This window comes from Monodelphis domestica, chromosome 1 (assembly GCF_027887165.1).
Source record: "Monodelphis domestica isolate mMonDom1 chromosome 1, mMonDom1.pri, whole genome shotgun sequence".
Classification (NCBI taxonomy): Eukaryota; Metazoa; Chordata; class Mammalia; order Didelphimorphia; family Didelphidae; genus Monodelphis; species Monodelphis domestica.
In genome coordinates this window covers 516,495,837-516,515,331 of record NC_077227.1, presented here as the reverse complement: position 1 = coordinate 516,515,331, position 19,495 = coordinate 516,495,837, and the positions used below count along the sequence as shown (strand labels likewise).

The 19,495-nt window shown below is 45.4% G+C and overlaps 4 protein-coding genes and 1 non-coding gene across 16 annotated transcripts in view; 3 read left to right on the top strand and 2 right to left on the bottom strand.

The window, feature by feature from the left end:
- The window catches only part of TCF23 (transcription factor 23), a 67,129-nt gene extending 60,522 nt beyond the window's left edge, over positions 1–6,607 (bottom strand). For all 3 annotated transcript variants that reach the window (XR_008915466.1, XR_008915468.1, XR_008915467.1), the window contains exons 1-2: positions 6,120–6,607; positions 4,818–4,965 (exon numbers count right to left, since the gene is read on the bottom strand). The gene's annotated coding sequence lies outside the window, so the exon portion shown is untranslated. The remainder of the gene's footprint in view (positions 1–4,817; positions 4,966–6,119) is intronic.
- On the top strand, positions 1,481–4,129 carry PRR30 (proline rich 30). 3 transcript variants are annotated; one of them, XM_056813175.1, is made up of 4 exons: positions 1,481–1,658; positions 1,858–1,912; positions 2,102–2,159; positions 2,347–4,129. In XM_056813175.1, the coding sequence occupies exons 1-4, from the start codon at positions 1,542–1,544 to the stop codon at positions 3,881–3,883; spliced, it is 1,767 nt and encodes a 588-aa protein (XP_056669153.1). In that variant the 5' UTR covers positions 1,481–1,541; the 3' UTR covers positions 3,884–4,129. The 3 variants fall into 3 exon arrangements, with proteins under 3 accessions (XP_056669153.1, XP_056669152.1, XP_056669154.1); XM_056813174.1 differs by having other exon boundaries at positions 2,344–4,129; XM_056813176.1 differs by having other exon boundaries at positions 1,798–1,912.
- A 71-nt stretch (positions 6,608–6,678) lies between the features above and the next one.
- On the top strand, positions 6,679–14,248 carry PREB (prolactin regulatory element binding). 5 transcript variants are annotated; one of them, XM_056813178.1, is made up of 9 exons: positions 6,679–6,702; positions 7,895–8,087; positions 8,312–8,538; positions 8,764–8,844; positions 8,951–9,075; positions 9,314–9,487; positions 9,610–9,682; positions 9,913–10,087; positions 10,272–14,248. In XM_056813178.1, the coding sequence occupies exons 2-9, from the start codon at positions 7,976–7,978 to the stop codon at positions 10,364–10,366; spliced, it is 1,062 nt and encodes a 353-aa protein (XP_056669156.1). In that variant the 5' UTR covers positions 6,679–6,702; positions 7,895–7,975; the 3' UTR covers positions 10,367–14,248. The 5 variants fall into 5 exon arrangements, with proteins under 5 accessions (XP_056669156.1, XP_001371101.1, XP_016277562.1 ...); XM_001371064.4 differs by lacking the exon at positions 6,679–6,702 and adding an exon at positions 6,729–7,203 and having other exon boundaries at positions 9,913–10,072; XM_016422076.2 differs by lacking the exon at positions 6,679–6,702 and adding an exon at positions 6,788–7,203.
- ABHD1 (abhydrolase domain containing 1) overlaps positions 8,599–19,495 on the bottom strand; it is a 19,913-nt gene continuing 9,016 nt past the window's right edge. For 2 of the 4 annotated variants that reach the window (XM_001380330.4, XM_056813179.1), the window contains 8 exons: positions 14,824–14,984; positions 13,790–13,972; positions 13,496–13,541; positions 13,173–13,285; positions 12,705–12,878; positions 12,456–12,504; positions 12,206–12,371; positions 11,552–11,833 (listed from right to left, as the gene is read on the bottom strand). In XM_001380330.4, the coding sequence (XP_001380367.1) occupies positions 11,595–11,833; positions 12,206–12,371; positions 12,456–12,504; positions 12,705–12,878; positions 13,173–13,285; positions 13,496–13,541; positions 13,790–13,972; positions 14,824–14,984 (1,131 nt within the window). In that variant the 3' untranslated portion in view covers positions 11,552–11,594. Of the gene's footprint in view, positions 9,115–9,761; positions 10,403–11,551; positions 11,834–12,205; positions 12,372–12,455; positions 12,505–12,704; positions 12,879–13,172; positions 13,286–13,495; positions 13,542–13,789; positions 13,973–14,823; positions 14,985–19,495 lie in introns of those variants that run through there. The other 2 variants (XR_008915465.1, XM_056813181.1) reach the window with 2 other exon arrangements.
- On the top strand, positions 9,851–9,913 carry MIR12311 (microRNA mir-12311). Its single transcript, NR_162841.1, has one exon. It is a non-coding gene; the product is annotated as a microRNA mir-12311 (primary transcript).

The following is a 19,495-nucleotide window of genomic DNA, read 5'->3' as shown; positions in this document are numbered from 1 at the left end:
TCTCTCTCTCTCTCTCTCTCTCTCTCTCTCTCTCTCTCTCTCTCTGTTTCTCTATCTCTAATTTCTTTCTTCCTCCTGTTTGTAATTAAACTCTATAAAAGGCTGACGGCTGACTTGAGTTTTCATTTAGGAATTACATAGCTGAATTCCTTGGCGACCTTAAATTAATATATATCAGTCTTTTAAAGTGATTTCCTTGTCACACTATTCCCTTCAAGGCTCAGTTCAAGCATCAATTGACCCCCCCAGCTTCCAGTACTACACCCTACCCCATCACCTCATATCTATTTTATATGTAGTTTTCTCTGTACATGTCTCCCCCAAACAAAGATAAGTTTTATGAGGATGAGAGCATTTACATTTTTCTTCATGTCTTCTTGTTCAGTCATTTTCAATTGTGAACCACTCTCTTAGCCCCACTTGGGGTTTTCTTAGCAAAGATACTAGGAATGACTTGCCATTTCCTTCTCCAGCTCATTTTATAGATAAGGAAATTGAGGCAAAGAGGGTTAAGTGCAACCTGCTCAGGGTCACACAAGTAGTAGCTGGTGCCAGATTTGAACTCAGGAAGATAAGTCTTCCTAATTCCAGGCTTGGCACTCTATTATTGCACTACTTGTTGCTCTCAGTTTGTATTGTCAATGCCTGGCAAAGTGTAAGACATATAGCAGGCACTTCATAAATGCTTATAAATTGGCTAGTGTTCAACCTGACTTTGTAGCCCCTGTGCCACACACAGGAGGCACTTAATCCTCACTAGATTGTTAGTTTGGATCTATTCTTTCATCCTACTGATGGATGCAGAATATGACAGGACCACAGGCAAACTCTAGTTACCATGAGCAGCCTCCCTGCAGGTCAGACTGTGCGGATTAACAGTCCTTCAGGGGGGTTTAACCTGGGGTAAATGAATGTTTTTTAAAAATATTTTGATATCTGAATTTTAATATAGTTGGTTTCCTTTATGATGCTATGTATTTTATCTTATGCTTTTAAAAGCATTATTCTGAGGAATCTATCAGCTTTACCAGACTATTAAAAGGGTCCATATTACCAAAAAAAAAGTTACCTGTTAATTGCTTAACTTCAAAGCCAGCTAACTGTGCTACTGCCCAGGAATTTTTCTCCATCTTGTCTTTGGATATAAAGCAAAACTTTGTCAAGACTTATTGAAATCAGGGTTCCCTAAGTATGACATTTCCTGACTGGTCCAGGCTACTTGGCTGATAGAGGGATGGGAGAAGAGATGGAAGAATGATTCTAGATCAAGTCTACTTTGGGGTGAGGGAATCATTAGGCATCCTGAGGGCACTAAACATATGTGAAGAGAGGCGAGGAAAGCAATGCAACAACAAGAAAGGGGATTTTACTAGTTCACAGATTTGTGGAGGGCTGGTAGACCTGGATTACTTATCTTTAAGGGAGCTCTCTAGGAACTCTTAGAAGGAACCTCTATGACATAGTACAAGCTGGCTATGACATCAGTGTGGAGTTCCAGGTTAGAGCAGCCCACCCAGCAGTGGGGGGGCTGACAGCTCCTTATGGGGGCGGCATTGCCGCCCCTTGGAGAAAGTCTCCCTTTCTTAGCTGTCTCATTCTTGCTGGGCCCCCTGCTGCTGCTGCTTTTCCTGCTTGGGCTACTGAGCCATCTTATCTGGGTGAGAGCTGTCAGTCAGTTAGTAAAAAGAAAGCAGAGGTCTGGAGGGATAAGTGGGATTAAGGAAAACAAAGCCCTGGCTGAAGGTAGAGGGCATGGATTCAGGATCTTGAATGTGGGTTAAATTATGCTTGGTCTAGGAGATCATCAGCTGAGGAGAGGTGATCTACTGCTAGTAACTGAATTCTTCTCTGGCTTAGATTCCCTCACTGCTGAAGATTATTGTGAATCGAAGCTCAAGGAGCCCCCATCCAGGTAAGGTCAATCAGTGGCAGGTCATTCTCCATTCCTTCTTTTTGACTAATCCTATTCATTGTGCCCCATTTCTCCAGCAATCCTTCCCTGCTTTCTTGCTCAGGTTTCCTACCCAAGTACTCCTACCTTATCAGCCCATATATACTCTATCACAAAGTTTCTGAACTAGGTCTGTGTCTCTCCTTACAGCTCCTGTAATCTCGAAGGTAGCTAGGAGGCCCAAACTTGTGGATTTAGGGACGTCTTGGTGAGCAGTGGCTAGTACTTAGACATATGTGGGTTGGGCTATAGGAGGGAGGGAACTAAACTTGAGGACTCAGATCAGATGGGAAGAATCAAGAGAACAACTCTTGTCCTATGAAAAGGAGAAAGAAAAGTGGGTCTGGAGAAGCAGATTTGAAGATCTCTAGGCACTATCTATGTCTTTTCAGCAGGTCCCAACGGATGAATTATCCTTATCGTCGGCGGTATTCTATTCAGAAAATCCCTGCTGCCCCTCATATCCTAAGTGACAGCTCTGAGTCTCAAGCTCCTATACACCCTTATCAAAGGCCAAAGTTAAAGAGAGAGGCAGAACACCAATCTAAGCTTGGCCTCCTGGGGGGGTGGCAGTCTATGCCCCCCAAAGAACCCTGGTGCTACACATTGGGAGCAGTCCCTCTCTCTCTAGCCTGGCATTTGCTTCCATCACCAGCTCCCATTTTGCTCCATGTTCAATCTCCCTTCCCTGTGATCCCAGCACTACAAAGCACTGTGATCCCACCACTACCAAGCCCTGTGACACCAAAACTACAGAGTTCTAAGACCCCATTACTCCAGAGCCCTGTGACTACAACACTATTTAGTCCTGAAACCTGCAATCACCTGGAGCAGAATATTGCAGGCCACCTCTTGCACCATCAAGTCTATAGTCAGTCAGCTCAATCTTATTCCACTGTGGTTCCATCACCCTTGGTTTCTTTGCACCCACCCCCTCTTCCTCCTGAAACCAAGGAGATGGTGCCCAGGAACAACAACCAAGTGGTACTACAGATCTCTCTGTCCCCACAGTCACAGCCTGGTATTGAGCTCCTCTTTGGTCCCACCCCCTGGTCTAGCTCAGCTGCCCAAACTCAGCTTTACCCTAATACCTACCCTCATACAAATAGCCAGGTCCCCCCCAAACACTGCCCATCCCAAGTGCTGCCCTCTCCCTGTATTCCTTCACAGCCCCCTGACTGTACTCCTTCATTAAAAGGAAGTCTATCTTCTTCTGGTGGCCTCCAGGACTGCCAAGGGAGAAGGGAAAGGCTTCTGCAGCTTCATAGTAGTGCAACAGCCCCCAGAGTTGGGGGGGGATGCATGCCATGCAGGACTGGGCTTGGGGAGCAGGGGGAACCCGCAGCTCTGGCCCAGGACCTGGTGGCGCTACTTGGTCGCCGCCGCATTGCCAGGGACCTTCGGCTACTGCTGCTGCAGCGCCTGTGGCAGGGTTGTGCTGGACCAGCCCCAGCCGTGGAGTATCCTATATGTTTGGTGTGCCGCAAACCAAGAGGGCCCTCCTGCCCGACCCCCATCGGCTGGCCTGGACCCCGGCTTCTCGCCTTCCCACAACTCCTTCCCTCCAAACAAGGGCTGGCATTGGGGTCTGGGCCACTCCGTGTCGGCATAGGCTTCGGTCTACACCTACAACGGGATCAGGCCCAAGCCTTGGAGCTTTTGTCCATGAAAGAGATAGAGGAGCTGGAATATCTGGTCAAGTCTCAGTACTCCAAGGAAAAAAGATTCCCGGACCCAGAGCCTCAATTCCCACCCCCAGAGCCTCAATTCCCACCTTGCATCCCCTGCCCAGAGTCTCTACAAAAGGTGGCCCCAGACCTTGGTCCTGCTTTCCCAAAACCCAGTCCTTTACCTCCAGCCCATCTGCCCACATGCCTAGAGGACACCACCCACATTTCGTCTCTAAGCAAGAACCTGGGCACGTCTGCCTAGGAACCGTCCAGGCCCCATTCCCTTTATTTCGGCCCAGGCCCCAAAGTACTGGGAGCCCAAGGGATACCCTGAAGGGATGGTTGGGTGGGGTCCATGTCTACTCTCCATCCCGGAATCCTGGAAGTCCTTTATGGAGTCTGTTGTCCCCAGGCTGAAAATGGCCAAAGGGTGCTATTAGTTTCTTCAACACCACTAGCACTTGGCCCTCATTCTGTAGCCCACAATAAAGAGAATGCTATAGAACTATGTATGTATGTATGTATGTATGTATTTATCATTCTGAGCTGTGTTAGTATAACCCTTCCCTTTCACATCCCATGAAGCAGAATGCTCAGTTTCCCCTAACTGCCAGCATCTTATTTCCTCCAAGTAAGAGTATAAGTCCCAGATGCAGTTGGGGAACTAAAACAAGGATATAAGAGAGTAGTCTTTCAGTGATACAATGAGTGATATAAAGTAGCCTGACAGTGGAGAGAGTCCTGAACTTGGTATTAGATGACCTAGGTTTATATCTTCTAAATTTCTTAGCTGTGTGAATCTGGGCAAGTCCATAAACCTCTCAGCCTTAACTGCCCCATCCACTTCTTAGAATTATTAAAGTAAAGTGTTCTGTAAATCTAAAAAAGTAATATAAATGTGAGTTTTTTTAAACCCTTACCTTTCATACCAGGCATTGTTTCTAAGGTAGAAGAGCAATAAGGGCTACACAACTGGGGTTAAGTGGCTTGTCCAGGGTTATGCAGCTAGCAAGTATCTAAGGCTACATTTGAACCAGGTCCTCCCATCTCTAGGCCTGGCTCTCAATCTACTGAGCCACCTAGCTGCCCCATAATGTGAGTTATTCTTGGTAAAAGTAATTCTAGCCTGACGTTCACAGTTCTTTCTAAAGGATACTTAGTTACATAAATGGTGTAGTAGAAAGTACTAAACTTACAAATCAGTCAGGAGAAACAAGGGCTCAAACACAATGGTCCTTTCCTAGTTTTGGAATCAAAGGATGCATGCAGATCTTGGTTCTGCCATTTTCTATCTGTATGACCATGAACAATTCACTTAACTTCGCTGGAACTTGGTTTCATCACCTGTAAAATGAAACAATTGAATACAATGGCCCGTGAGGTCTCTTCTGGTTTTAAATTTATGAATCTACAACCCTATCTCTGACATTTATTTAGCTGCGTAAACCTGTCTGAGCACCAAGCCCCTCATCTGCACAAAGAGATTAACTTCTCAAAGGATCTTAGAATTGGAAGAGATTTAAGAGACCATCTAATGCACCCAAATTCCCTCTGCAAGTATCCAACAAGTGATCATTGAGCCTCTGATTGAAAAACCCTAGTGAGAGGGAACTCTTATCTATCATGGCACTCATTTTTGGATAGCTCACTGTTAGGAGAAAGAAGCTAAGTGGCTCAATGGATAGAGTGCCAAGCCTGGAATCAGGAGGATCAAATCCAGCTTGACACTAGCTATGTGACCCTGGGCAAGTCATAACTCCACTTTCCACAGTTTTCTCATCTGTCAAAGAAATGAGAAGGAAATGGCAAAGCATTCCAGGATATTTGCCAAGAAAACAAACAAACAAAAGTCATGAATAGTTGAATAGGGTTGAAAACAACTAAACAATTCTTAGGAAATTTTTCCTGCTATACATCTGCCTAGCAGCAGTTCCTAGTTCTGCTTTCTTGAGCCAAGGGAACCAATCTAATCATTCTTCCCAATGACCCTTTAAATACTTGAAAATTACTATCCTGCACACATTAAATCTTCTCTAGACTAAATATTCTTAAGTCCTTCAGTTACTTCTCCCTGGACACTCAATAGCTAATTAATATTTTTCCTGAAATGTGGCTTTTGGAACTGAACATCAACCAAAATCCATTTGTGGTTTAACCCAGGCAGAATATAGTAGACTCTCCTATTTAAAAATAGCTTGTAGTACTTCCCAGAGTTGCTGTGAGGAAAGCACTTTGTAAGCTTCAAAACGATATACACGTATGTGTATAGCTACAACAGGGCCACAAATGACTACCCTAGAAATCTACCCAACTTTGAATTCAAAGAATAAGAATGCTATAGCAATCCTTTCCCCTCCTTCACTATATAAAACTCACTCCCACCACCCCTCTGCGGATTTTTTTTTTCCAGGTCAGTCAGGATTTATCATACGATTTTATTTAGTTGTAGCAGCAAGAAAATATCAAACAACAAATAGTATAAAATAAAACAAATATACCTCTTCTCACTCTCCAGATGCTTAATCCTCTGGTAATGGGAGTCACCAGTCCTGAAAGTCCTGGAGGTGTAGCTATACACCACATAGTGCCTTGCACATAGTAGGCACTTAATGTTTTTTGAATGAATGAACCAGACCAAAAAAATGGATGTAAATGAGGATGTCGTCTCGGTGACCTAAGCGGCACTTTTGGAGTTAGGAATGCTGGATTCGAACGCTAGGTTCACACCTGCTGTGTGGCCCCACATATCACTTAACCCTGTCGAGTTTCAGTTTCCTCATCTCTAAAATGGGGATGAGACTAAAAGTATCTCTCTCAGAGGCTTGTTGTGAGAATCAAATGAGATTAATGTATATTAGGGCACAACAAAATTTAAAGAGATATGTAAATATTAGCTAAACATAGAGGAAATAGCGATTGCAGCAACGCAGCAGTAGCTATACTTCTTCCGCCCTACTTCCGCCTTCTCTTCAGGTTCACCTAGTTTCAGGGCAGCTCCCTCCTGGGTCTTCTCGCGAGAACGCGCGCTCCCAATCCCATGGTCTCGGGCACGGAACTGTACCGGAACCATAGATATCAGAGGTCAGTCATTATGGTGCAAACGAGACTTCCGGTACTCTGCACTGAGGTGGCCGGATCACGTCGGCGTACAGAGGAGCCTCATAACGCGTTGCTTTTGCTCACGTGACCCACGTCTCGGCGAACAGCGTTCCGACTGTGCTGACGTGTACTGTCACCCTGCGCCTGCTCTAGAAAGGCTGTGGGTTGGGCGCGCTTGCGTAGTTCAGGAGTTTGGATCCTGGTCTCGCTGGGCTGTGGGAAGGGGAAGCTGCTGGACCTGGATCAGATCTGGGCCTGTAACTGAGGCCGTGCGGAGACGACTAGGGTGGCCTGAGTAAGCAAGCGGCTCCCAGGCATGCCCCCCCTGTGAGCCGCGTGGATCAGACGATGGGACGGCGCCGGGCGCCAGAGCTGTACCGGGCGCCGTTCCCGCTGTATGCGCTGCGGGTCGAGCCCAGCGCCGGCCTCCTTATTACTGCGGGCGGGGGCGGCGCCGCCAAGACCGGCATCAAGAATGGAGTGGTGAGCCCCCAGCCTGGCGAGAAGGGGACTCCATGCCCTGACCCCGCCTCCCCAACCACCATCCCCTTTCCCCTCAGTCACGGGCTTCCTTGCCCAGTGTCACCCCGGGAACCCTCTCCTCCCACTCGCTTTCCGGTGGCCCTTTTGTCTCTTGTGTTTTAGAGGTCCCTGGTGTTTCCCCAACATGTCTAATATGACGTTCTGCCAGAGACCCCAAGCCTGATAGATCCCTCACTCAGTGTTGCTCAAACCTGTCGCTTCTTCTCTCCCCTTCATTGTCTCTTCTCGCCCATAAGTCACTCATGTGCCCCTGTCCCCATCAGTTGCCTAGCAAGGTTCAAAGTAGAGCGTCTGCAATCCCTGCTGTGGTTTTTCACTGTCAACAGTCTTCCTAAGCAGGACTAAAATTTCTCTACTTCCTTCACACCCGTGAGGGAAATATATGAAACCAGGTTAAAGGTTCCCTTCTGAAGTTTTAAGAGATTAGTCTCTGGGGATTTCCAGCTTTTACAAAACTCCATATTCAGTTGAAGGAGACAGCCTCTCTTAGAGAGGTTTGCCAGGAAGTGGTATTTCCAGAGACTTTGATTGAAAATGAACCTTAATAGTACTAGGAGATTTAAAACACCTTGCCCCTTGAGGCTGTTCTGGGTGCCAGCTGAGCAGACCTCAACTTGTTCTATTTCCACAGCACTTTTTGCAACTGGAACGGATTGGTGGGGCTTTGAGTGCCTCTTTGCTGCATTCCCATGACACAGAGACTAAGGCTACCATGAACCTTGCCCTTGCAGGCAATATTCTTGCTGCAGGGCAGGATGCTAGCTGTCAACTCCTTCAGTTCAGTCCCCAAGATCAGGAGACCAGTGACAAGCAAGACAATGCAGGTGAGAAAGTCATCTCAGACTTCGCCAAGCTGGAGAGGCTCTAGTGAATCTTCCTCTTGACTTCTCTCACACTGCTCCTACTCTGGACCCTCTGAGGAGAACCAGATAATTAATTAATACAAAGCTACACTACTGCTACCCTTCTCCCACAGTATATCTTAGAAGTTTCAGAGAACATCCAGGTAGAACTGGAGAAATCTAGAATCACAGTTTGTGAATTGCAGGTTCTCAGGAGGAAGGTCCACGACAAAGGAAGGGGACAGTAACCACCACTGAAACACAAGAAACTGGGGCATCAACTCAGCAAGAGGGGGTGGAATTGAATGTGGAGAACTTGCAGTCTGTGCAGACGGACTTTGGCTCTGACCCACTGCAGAAGACTGTGTGCTTTAACCATGACAATACCTTGCTTGCCACTGGGGGCACTGATGGCTTTGTTCGTGTTTGGCAGGTGAGGGTTTCTGGGGACAGGCAAGTGTGGGGATGGGGTGAAGCCTAAATTGTAAGAGAGTTTGGAATGAGTCCTTGATGAATTTATTGGTTAAATCCCGAGAACAGCCTCTGAGATTCAGGGACTGAGTGGGAAGAGGAAGCCAGCTTATTAGGCCCTGAAATAGAATAAGTTGGCCAGGCCATGATCATTGGTCTAAGTATAGATTTGTGATTTTGGCTGCAGGTGCCTAGCCTTGAGAAGGTTCTGGAGTTTAAAGCTCATGAGGGAGAGATTGAAGACTTGGCTTTGGGCCCTGGTGACAAGGTGAGGATATTGGAAAGGAAACATGAAAAGACATGGAAGTTCATCTTGTCCAGTAAATGTGTCTCACTAATGTCCTTCCATGACCTCCTTTCTGCTTCTCCATCAGATGGTGACAACAGGCTGGGATTTTAAAGCTTGTGTTTGGCAGAGAGATCAGCTGGTGACAGGGTTGCGTTGGGATGAAAACTTGCCTCCTTTACCAGACACACCTTACCGTTATCAAGCTTGCAGGTGTGAGGGCTTGAGAGGGAGGGTAAATAAAGGAAGATTCTGCATAAAGGGAGGGAAAGATCAAAGAAGAGTCGGAAATTGATTCATTACACATAGAACCCCCCTAAAAAAACACAGCTGGGGAGAGTTGGGTTGGGAATCATCGTTGGTCCCTGAAAATAGAACTTTTCAATCCATTGAGAGAAGAGGGTAAGAGGAACTCTGTGGGGATCTGAATAGCACCACCCCTGGCCCCCAGGTTTGGGTGGGTGCCAGACCAGCCTGCTGGGCTGCGGCTCTTCACAGTGCAGATTCCCCACAAGCGCCTGCGCCGGCCACCACCCTGCTACCTTACAGCCTGGGATGGCCATAATTTCCTGCCCCTTCGGACCCAGCCTTGCGGTAACGAGGTCATTTCCTGCCTCAGTGTCAGGTATGAACTGGTAATAAGGTTGGTAGACATTGAAATTTAACAGCTGGGAGTGGGGTCCTGAGTAGAAAGGGGTGAAGATCTCTGAAGATGGCATGAGATTGATAAAAGTTATGCTTTTGCAGTGAATCGGGCACGTTCTTAGGCCTGGGTACCGTCACTGGCTCTGTTGCCATCTACATCTCTTTTTCCCTTCAGGTAGGTAACTGGGTAGGATTGGATGGCAGTTGGGATTGCATGAATATCAAGAGGGAAAGAAGGAAAACAGACAAAGTCCTAAAGAGTGGGAATGGGGTATGTTTGTTCTATCTCTTGTCTGTGGGAGAGACCAGCCTAGCATATGGAGAGAAAGCATATATGTTTGCCTGTGGGAGGGGACAAAGCTGTACTTATGACCTTCATGACCGCTTCTGTCCTTTTCTCCCCAGCGCCTCTACTATCTTCGAGAGGCTCATGGCATTGTAGTGACAGATGTGGTCTTCATGCCAGAGCAGGGACGTGGCCGAGAGTTGCTGGGGTCTCATGAAGCAGCATTATTCTCTGTGGCTGTGGACAGCCGATGCCAACTGCATCTCTTGCCCATTCGGCGTGAGTTTTGGGGAGGTAGGGATGTGAAAAACTAGAAGCAAAAGTGGAGGGGGGGGGGGGAATGGGAGAGTATAGCATCATTTCTTGGAAGCTTCATCATTTTCTCAGCATGTGCTGTCTGCCCCAAAGGAAGCTGGGCTACTTTGTTTCTTGCTTTAGATTTGAGTACTCTGTGCCTATTCTCTGGACTTTCTCCTAGGGAGTGTCCCTGTGTGGTTGTTGCTGCTGCTGTGTGCTGGGCTCATCATTTTGGCCATCCTGCTGCTTCAGAGTGTCTTCCCAGGCTTTCTCTAGCCTTCCTTGTTTCCTGGGGGATCAGGACCCTGGACACTGAAAAGACCAGAGCTAGTCAAGGCCTAGGGTACCACTAATTCCACTGGAACTGAAGCCACCCCAAGAAGACAAGGAATGTGATAGTGGCCCCCACCCCATCTAAAGGCTGAATGCTGCCCTGCTCTTTGCCCTTGGTATACAGGGTTCCTCTCATTTCAGCTAAGACAACAATTCTGAGGTACCACTCCTTCCAAGAGCAGAGCTGAAACCGTTCCTGTAAGGACTGGAAAATGTGACAGCTGTCCACACCTCACCTAGAGTCTGGATGCTGCCCAGCCCCTGCCAGTCAGGAGCCAGCCAGCCTTTTCCCCTCAACAATGTGAAGATTGACTGAAGCCTTGGTGGCTGTATTCCCCCCACTTTGTTTGAGAGGCTCATCACCCTCTTGCTGCTTGGTGAAGGAGTGAACATCCCTTCTCTTCCATGCAGCTCTTGTTCATTTGCCACTGAGATTAAATCAGTGTCCCAGTCCTTAACAAATGTTATGGGACTTGGAGGTTTCACAAAAGAATTAGCGGACCAGTAATGCCTCAACAATAGGTTTTTTATTATGTCAAATTTTCATTCACAGAAGGGGAGACTTATGGCCTAAAATGAAACAAGTAGGAGTGTGGGTAAACAGGGGCAACAGGGAAAGGAAATAATCAGGTTTATCTATAGGACCTTGAGTGTGTACTAATTATCAGCCCACACTAGAAGGAGGAAAAGGGTAGAGAAAGAGGGTCAGCAGTCTTGGAGACACAAGGGCTCAACACCTCCAGATATCCTGAATTCTGTCACTTCTTCCTAGTTATTATGTGGGGGATGTCATCACCTTCAAACTAGGGCAATTCTGAACTGAAGGTCTTAGGTTTTATCAGAAGGGACATGTTCTCACCCCAGAGAGTATGGTTGGTTTCCAGTCTCTAATAGCACTGGCCATTACCTAGCATCTCCCTGCCTGTGTGAAAGAAGCCCAGCCAAAACAGTTATATGAACAAGGATGGAGAAGTTTACAGAAAATGGTAGGAAGATGGAGAGGGTATTCTGAGTGTCTGAGCAGAAGGCAGACACACCTGGCCCACAGCAAGCCAGCCTGACTCTAAATATTAAGTGTGGGTTATTCCTAGCTATAAGGGGAGAAGGGACCTCACTGAGTCAGACAGGTAAAAGTTAAGGTTTATTAAGTGAGGGGAAGCTGAGCTGAGATCTATGGCTCTTCTCCTAGGAGTCTTGTCAGCCCTTGGCCTTCCTCGGAAGGTAGGGTTTTGCTGACGGCCTGCAGTTCCTCTGCATGCTGGAAGACAGCAGCAGCATACTGGTGAAAGAGGCGGCTCATGTAACAGTACTGCCATGGGATCAGCCCCTCCAAGAAACCGATGTGGCCACCCCGGGATGTAATCAGCAGTGCAACATTTGGCAAGTGTGTAGCAGCCTGTAGTGGGAAAGCTGGGAGTGGGGGGGAAGGGAGAGCTAAATCAGGAGCTAGAGGCTTTATGAAAGCTCTTTACCCTAGCCCCCTAAGCTAAGCCCTAGGGTCAGTTTCCCCCGGAATTTGAAGAATTATAGCTAACACATATCACTGTAAAGTTTGCAAGTCATTTTGCCAACCTCATTGGAGCCTCATGACAATCCTATAATGGGTGCTATTGTGATTCTCATTTTACAGATGAGGAAAAAGCTGCAGAGGTTGTTATTTGTCCAGGGTCACCCTATAAACAAGTGTCTAAGGCAAGGTTTTAATCCCAGTTTTTTTGACTCTCCAGCACTATCCCTTATATCATGGTACCCTCTCTCAATGCTAAGGACAAAGGGACTCACCTTGAGGTGGGGAGAATGGGTCATCTGCTGCATTGAGACAGAGCACAGGGATGCAGATTGCTTCCACCTTGGCTCCAGGGCTTGCTGAATGGTAGTAGGTATCACAGTCTTTATAGCCAAAGGCCAGTGTGGTATAGCGCTCATCAAACTGTCGGATTGTTCGGGCCTGACAGGGACAGAGTTGAGCTTAGCAGTGACAGTGGAGAAGGATGCTAAGGGACTGGGGCCAAGTTGGGTGTTGGTTCTTTACCTTAAGCACATAGTCCACATCCAGTTTCTCTTCAATTGCTTTCCTGTGTCTGTAGTAGAGTGTTTGTGTCAGGGGAACAGTTACATCTCTAGTCTCCAGGAATCTTTCCCTAGTTCCAGCCTTACCAATTATCCCTCTCCCATATTGGCTACCACCCAGACCTGCTTTTATTTTTTTCAATAGCAAAAAGACATACAATTTGGACTTAATTGACATTTCCTCCATTTTCCCACCCCATAACTGCCCTACCGTCCCACAAATCGGCAGAGTGCAGCTGTGAGGTGCTGGTTGAAGAGCAGTGCATTGAGTGGTGTCTCTAAGGAGCGTGTGGTTTCAAAGGAGTCCCAGCATGCAGACAGGGTCAGTGCTGCCACCAGCCCTGCTGCATTACCTGTGTGTGCCAGATGGTTCAGCACCAAGACCCTACAAGAGACTAGAATCAGAACCATGAAGGGAGAGGGGAGGGAAAGGGCTAGACTCAGTTGTCATCTGAAGCTGGTAATCACCAAAAAAGGAGATAATGGAAGGCCTACACCAATGATTCTTTTAGGGAAGGGAAAAGGAATAATAGCTGAGAGTTGGGCCAACTCAGGAAGATAATGTTAAGGAAGCAGGGCCAGAGCTTATTGGAGGTATAAATGAAAGAAGGGATAGAGATTTGTTGTTAAGGAAGGACTGCAATTTCAAGTCATTTCTAACAACCCAGTTGGCTCTTACCCTCCTAGTGAGATTCCTACAGCCAGCAGTGGGGACTGTGGATACTGGTCCTTTATGTGATTCACAACTACCTCCAGGTCCTCTGTGTTACCAGCGCAAAAGGCCCTGTGGGTCTGAGGACAAATAGTGTTACTCAAAGATAGGAATTGACAGAAAGGGACAGAACTCCAAGAGGCAAGATAACTCAGGCAAGGTGGAAAAGGAGAATGAGGGCAGATAGTTGCAGGGTCTTTAGGGAGACAAGGCCAAAGGCTACAAGACTGCTGAGGATGATGGGATCAAAGGGGTGAGAACTTAGTACTTGAAAAGGGGATGGAACTCACCAGCAGTTCTTCCCCACGGCAGCCCCGGTTATTAAACACAACAGTCCTATAGCAGAAACAATCACATTTCAGTCAGACCCACCATAGAAGGATGTTATTCCTTTTGGGGGCGGGGGGGTGATGTAGAGATCCTAGTCACAAGGGACCCAGATCTAAAATTCCCAGAATTGTTTCCATCTTCTAGTAGCAGATCCCTCCCAGCATCTTTTCAGTGAAATCTGCCCTTCCCTCTATCTCTCTCTCCATCCTGAACTACTCAGATACCTGCCAGCCACCCTCAATTACCATTCTTACCTGTAGCCATCTAGAGTGGCCTGGTATACTAGGTGGAGGATATAGGTCTCCTGGCTGCTGCCTGTGATGCCTGGGAGCAGTAGCACAGTGGGCCGGTTGACAGGGTTAGGATATTGGCTATTCTCAGGTTCTTCGGCCCAATCTAACAGGAGCTGTCCCCCATCAGGTGTCTGGAGTACCTCACTGTGGAAGGGTGTATACAGAAGCATGTCTTGGGATTTCTGTACTTCTGTTCCAAGAACCCTGTTAACACCCCAGGTCCAAACCTATTTGATATAAACTATCTTTCCCTACCTCAGAATCCCAAGGCTAAGTTAGTAAAAATGACCAACTTTAGTGTTTTTTATTTAGTAGCATGGAGGTTGGAGCAGCAAAACTCCCAAATATGGCAGGAACCAGATTTAAAGTGTAATTGGGAAATATTTAACAAAATAAATAAAAATGTAACATACATCATTAGCTTGTAGTCTTAAGTTAATATGCTGTCACAGAGGTCTTATCTTTCAGTTGGACACCACTGAACTACAAATTCCCAAAGAGGTTTTGTCCATAATCACAAAATGAATGAGAAAGTGGAATGATGGCAAGAGGGAGAGACCAAGGGCTGACTACTCTTTGTAGTGTAAAGGCACTTTTTGTGCTTGAGTTTTACCCTAGATTGGTGATGGTGAGCCTTTTAGGGATGGAATGCTGTGCCCATCTGCTCCCCATCCCCTCCCTCCCCCTAACCCAGACAGGAGGGAGGAAGCTCTCCCTTTGGGCTGCTGGGCAGAGGGGCAGGGGAAGGGAGGAATGTCCTCAGGTACACGAAGAGGGGGAGGGAAACAGCTCTACCCTGAGTCCCTCTGGCTTTCTAATAATGAATTCTGACTACAGGCATGCCCACAGAGGGGGCTCTGCATACCCTTTTTGGCATATGTGCCACTCACTGCCCTAATTGCATACGTAGCCCAGAGGGGAATCAGATGGGGTCAGATAGATAAACAGAGCTCCCCCCCTTTTTTTAAGCCTTTCTCCCACCCCTCAAATCTCACCTCCAGTAAGAGACAGGAGGCCGAGACTGCACAAAGACTCGGAGGACGGTTTGAAGCCTCCCTTCGAAACACCAGAATGTAGGGTAGAATGTTTCTGCGATAATAGGGCAGTGCTGCTTCAGGAAGGCCTGGAACTGGGGCCCAGCCACTAGCCGAGGCTTCTGTAACCACAGAACACAGCCTTATTCTCACCTTTTGTCTTGGTCCACCGCTGCTTCTCATAAGTCCAGTGTAGCATCAGACTAATGGAGGACTAAACCAGATGAATGGCTCCTTATCCATCCCCAGTAGCTAGAATGCTCTGAACTTTGATCCATACTGTAAGTGTGGTCTTGACCGTGGACCTGTAGGGATGAGGGGACCTTCTCTGGTTTAGTGGTAACTCTCATATACCCTCAGTCTGAAAATTACTAGTAGCCCAAGTCACTTGTAGAGTGACAAGGCAGGTCCAACCAAAAACAATATTCCCTGGAATTTTTATACCCTAGGACTGATCCCAATATAACCCAATATCCCAAGGGCTGCTCAGATCAGGGATAGCCCAGTGGTGCACTGCATTGAACTAGAACAGACATCCAGGTGATTATTATCAGCATCAGCCTTCCAGTGGCTGGCTAGTCCAGGATTTCAGGGAACAGAGATCAACCCATATTCACCTCTAAGCTAGTTACTGGGTTTGTGGATCATATATAAACCACTAGTGAATACTTGTTCACAAAAAAAAGTGTACAAGTAGATGTGCTTCAACCTTATAACCACCACTGAGTTTCAACTGGTTCTGGAAAATGAACCTACATTTATGATGAGAACCCAAATGGTCAGCTCTACTAAAGTTATAGACTGTTTCTAGGTGACCTAAGGCAGTTAAAGACTGGGTTTTAGGTAGACAAATTATAATAATAGCTGACATTTGTATAGCAATTTAAGGTTTGCAGAGCACCCTTTAGATTTTTTCCATTTGATCATCGCAGCAAGTCTGTGTCATATAGGCACTCTTATTATCTCCAGATTATCTGCAGATGAAACTGAAGCTGAGAGAGAGATGATTGGCCCAGGGTCACACAATATTTATCTGAGGGGTAATTTGAACCCAGGTTTTCACAACTCCATGTCTATGTACTCTCCACTGGGCTGCACTCACTGCCTCTCAAAGAGCTGGTGCCTCTTACTGATGAACTAATCTAGGGTAAGCAGAATTTCAAACATCAGTCATGAACAAGTCATATAAGGATAATAAGTTTTGAAAGAATTCCTTTAGGGTTGAATTGTACTCATGGAGTTCCTAGCTGTTTATGTCCCATCTCTTCCTACCACATCCCCAAAATACTCAAATGGATTCCTTTATCATATGGATGTATACATTCCCTTCAGTGGTGCAAACTATAACCCATCATTTCTGTTCATCTTATGGAACTCTTGTCTGTGTCCTCCTATAAGTTTTTCTCAGGGGATCGGTCCAGTGTACTGGAGGCCTTCCTCCATTTCTCCTGATAATAAGAGGGGTGCCAATAGAGCACATGTTATCAGTTATCCTGCCCTCTCTTCACAGGACTAGTCTATTATTTTTTGTTCAAAAATAATATTTTATTTTCCCAATTACATGTAATAACAATTTTCAACATGTTTTCCAAAATTATAAGATCCAAATCATCTCCTTCCCTTCCTTCTCTTCTCCCTCTCTAGCCTTTCTCCTTTAATGGCATCTCTTGTTGTGGTCTTTGTAGTTTCTTATCTATTATGTATTGTAGCTTGTTCATATCCACCATATACCTCCATTGTCCTGGGTGGCACTCATTTTTAATTCTTTGGAAGTTATAGTAGTTCATGAAATGTAGCCATACAGCAGCATGAATAGAGTTTAGAAAAAGATGGCCTTTGCTTTAATGGAGAAGCTAAGGGTCATTAAAAAGGACTTTGCAGTTTCCCAAAGGCTTTCTATCCATTTCTCTATTTAATTCTAGGTTCATTCAACTCATTGTTCTGTTTTATTTTGTTTTAAACCCTCATCTTCCATCTTAGAATCAATACTGTGTATTGGTTCCAAGGCAGAAGAGTGGTAAGGGTTAGCCAACTATGGTTAAGTGACTTGCTCAGGGTCATACAACTTGGAAGTGTCTGAGGCCACATCTGAACCCACGAACTCCCTTCTCTAGGGCTGGCTCTCAATCCACTGAGCCACCTAGCTGCCCCATCAACTCACTGTCCATTTGCAATTTCCTCTCAAAACACATCCACCACCACCCCCACACACACACACACAAACTCTATAGATTGTCCATCTAACTACGTGCTAGAATTTGGACAGTAGGCATTCTTTATCACCTTGCTTTTTCCATGTGGCTAGTTAGACTAGATATTTTTATTTCTATGTATGCCCCTTTTTAAATACCACATTTATTTCTGAATATTGAGTTTTCTCTTGGAACAAAGATTTAACAAAACAAACAAAAAAATACACTTTAGCAAAACCACTGATCAACCATGTTTGATAGCACATTCATCCATATTCCTTCAATGCTCCAACAATGGAAGGGGTTAGCCTAAACTCTTAGGTGGTTATGGATCAATTTGATTATTTGAGTTATATCATCACCACCTCTTCTGTGGGAAAGTGGCTGATCAAATCATTTTCAATCAGTTTGGGCCTCCAAAACTATGTACTCAGGCACACACTTAAGTTAAATTTACAAACACCTCCTACCAAGTCTCTCCCAACTGGCTATGTTTTATTTCAGTTACAAGCCTGTAATGCATACACTTTGTTGATTGAATACTCATACTCCTTTACTGCTTTCCTCTGTTCATTTTCTTCTCTTGGACCTCAGAGGAAAGCATCTTTTTCAAGGGCTTTACTTATCCATCACTGTCAGTCTGGTCATTAAAAGTACATGTGTCAGGGAAGTTCATTCCCTCCCCCTCCTGGAAGGTCAACTTGTCCATCAAGATTCCTCAAATGCATCTTTGAGCATCAATAAAAGAGAGGGGGCAGGGTCTAACTGGGACTTTTGAACAAACTCAGAGAGAGAGAGCAGGCAGGTAAGGGGGAAGAGAAAGGTTAATGGAGGCTAGGAAAAACATGGTCTGAATTTAGAGTAAGAATGAGATTTAAAATTATGATTATCTACCCTTTCTAATCAACTTTATAAAATTTAATAACTGGGTAGATATATTAATTTAATTGTAACAGCTTGGCAACCAACATTGGTGTTTTAGGACCTTTACTTTTCTTCAGAGACAGTTTCATGTTTTTTTTAGTACAGCAGAGGGGTTCAGAGAGAGAAAAGGGGTTTAAGTTTGCAAGTCTGCTTTCATATGCAATGAACCTTGGCTGAGAGAGGAAACAGGCTGCTCTTTCCCCCCCATGAGATCACATCAGATTGGTGAGAGAAGCTCCTTCCCATGTGGCATCTTCCTCCCCACTCCCCTCTTTTTTCTTTCATCTTGAATAGGGGTGGAGGAGCCTTTTTGCCCATACAGCATCAAGTGGATTTTTAGGACCCAACAGGACTTATGGTCCTAGGGGCACTTAGCTCAGCCTAGTGCCATGCAGGGTGGGGGGTGGGGGTAGGAGGAAACCCTTGAATGGATCCTGGGGGTCCTTCCAGGCTATGAATTTGAGTTAAGGAGCTCTCTGGGGCTTGGAGAACAGGGAGGAAGCCTTTTGCGCAGAGAGGATCTTGTGCCACCCCGATAGTCTGACTTTCTCCCATATGTGAAAATTCATACTCCTTCCCAGCCCCTGCACTCTCCCCAGGTGTGATAGCCAGCAGGGTGCTGACACGGGCTCCTGACTGCCTGCTGCCTTTTCCTTCAATGCGATGCAGCTCAGGGCAACACCCCTTAAATTAAATCCTGAGGATTAAATTAAGCGGTGACACAGCCCCCCTGCTACTCAGAGACTACTGTCCTGTGCATTTTGGCACTGATTAAGTGAGCCACTGGCGGATAGGAGGTCCCTCCGCAACAGTCCATAACTTTGAAAACACGTGACTTTTTTTGGGTGGGGGAGTCTGCATTTTTACAAGGAAGTTCTCTTTTGAATTTTCTCTCTCCCTTCACCCCCTTATCTCGCACTCCCTGTTTTTTTTTAATAGTACCTAAACCCTCATGTGTGTTACCCTCTACATGCTTAGAGTGCCACCTACTGTCCAGAATTTAAAAAGCAGGAAATTTAAAAGAAAATACCTTTCCTGTTACTCTTTGTGATCCAAAATAATAGTATTAGATTGAATACATTTAAATACATGGATTACTAATAGTTAAATATTAATATCGAATTAAAATTAAAACAAAATTTATGAAATTGAACAAAGCAAAAATTAATTCAATTTGATTAAATGCAATATTAAGGAATAATTTTAGAACACAATAGTATTAATAATACTATCAATAACAATAATTATTAATTTTCCAAAGCTATTATTAGTCACTACCAACTGTTATTATTAATAATTATTATTGATAATTGACACTTGTTTGTTGTTATTTACTATTAATAAATACATATTACTAGTTATTAAAAACAATAATAATTATAATAAATACATATTCATTATTGTTACTATTGCTGTGCAACAATTACTTCCTTACATTAGCTTTCTGTTTTAACCTACTCTCATTGTCTTAAGAACTTTGTGTCTCCATTTTTTGTTTTATTTTGTTTTAGGAACTT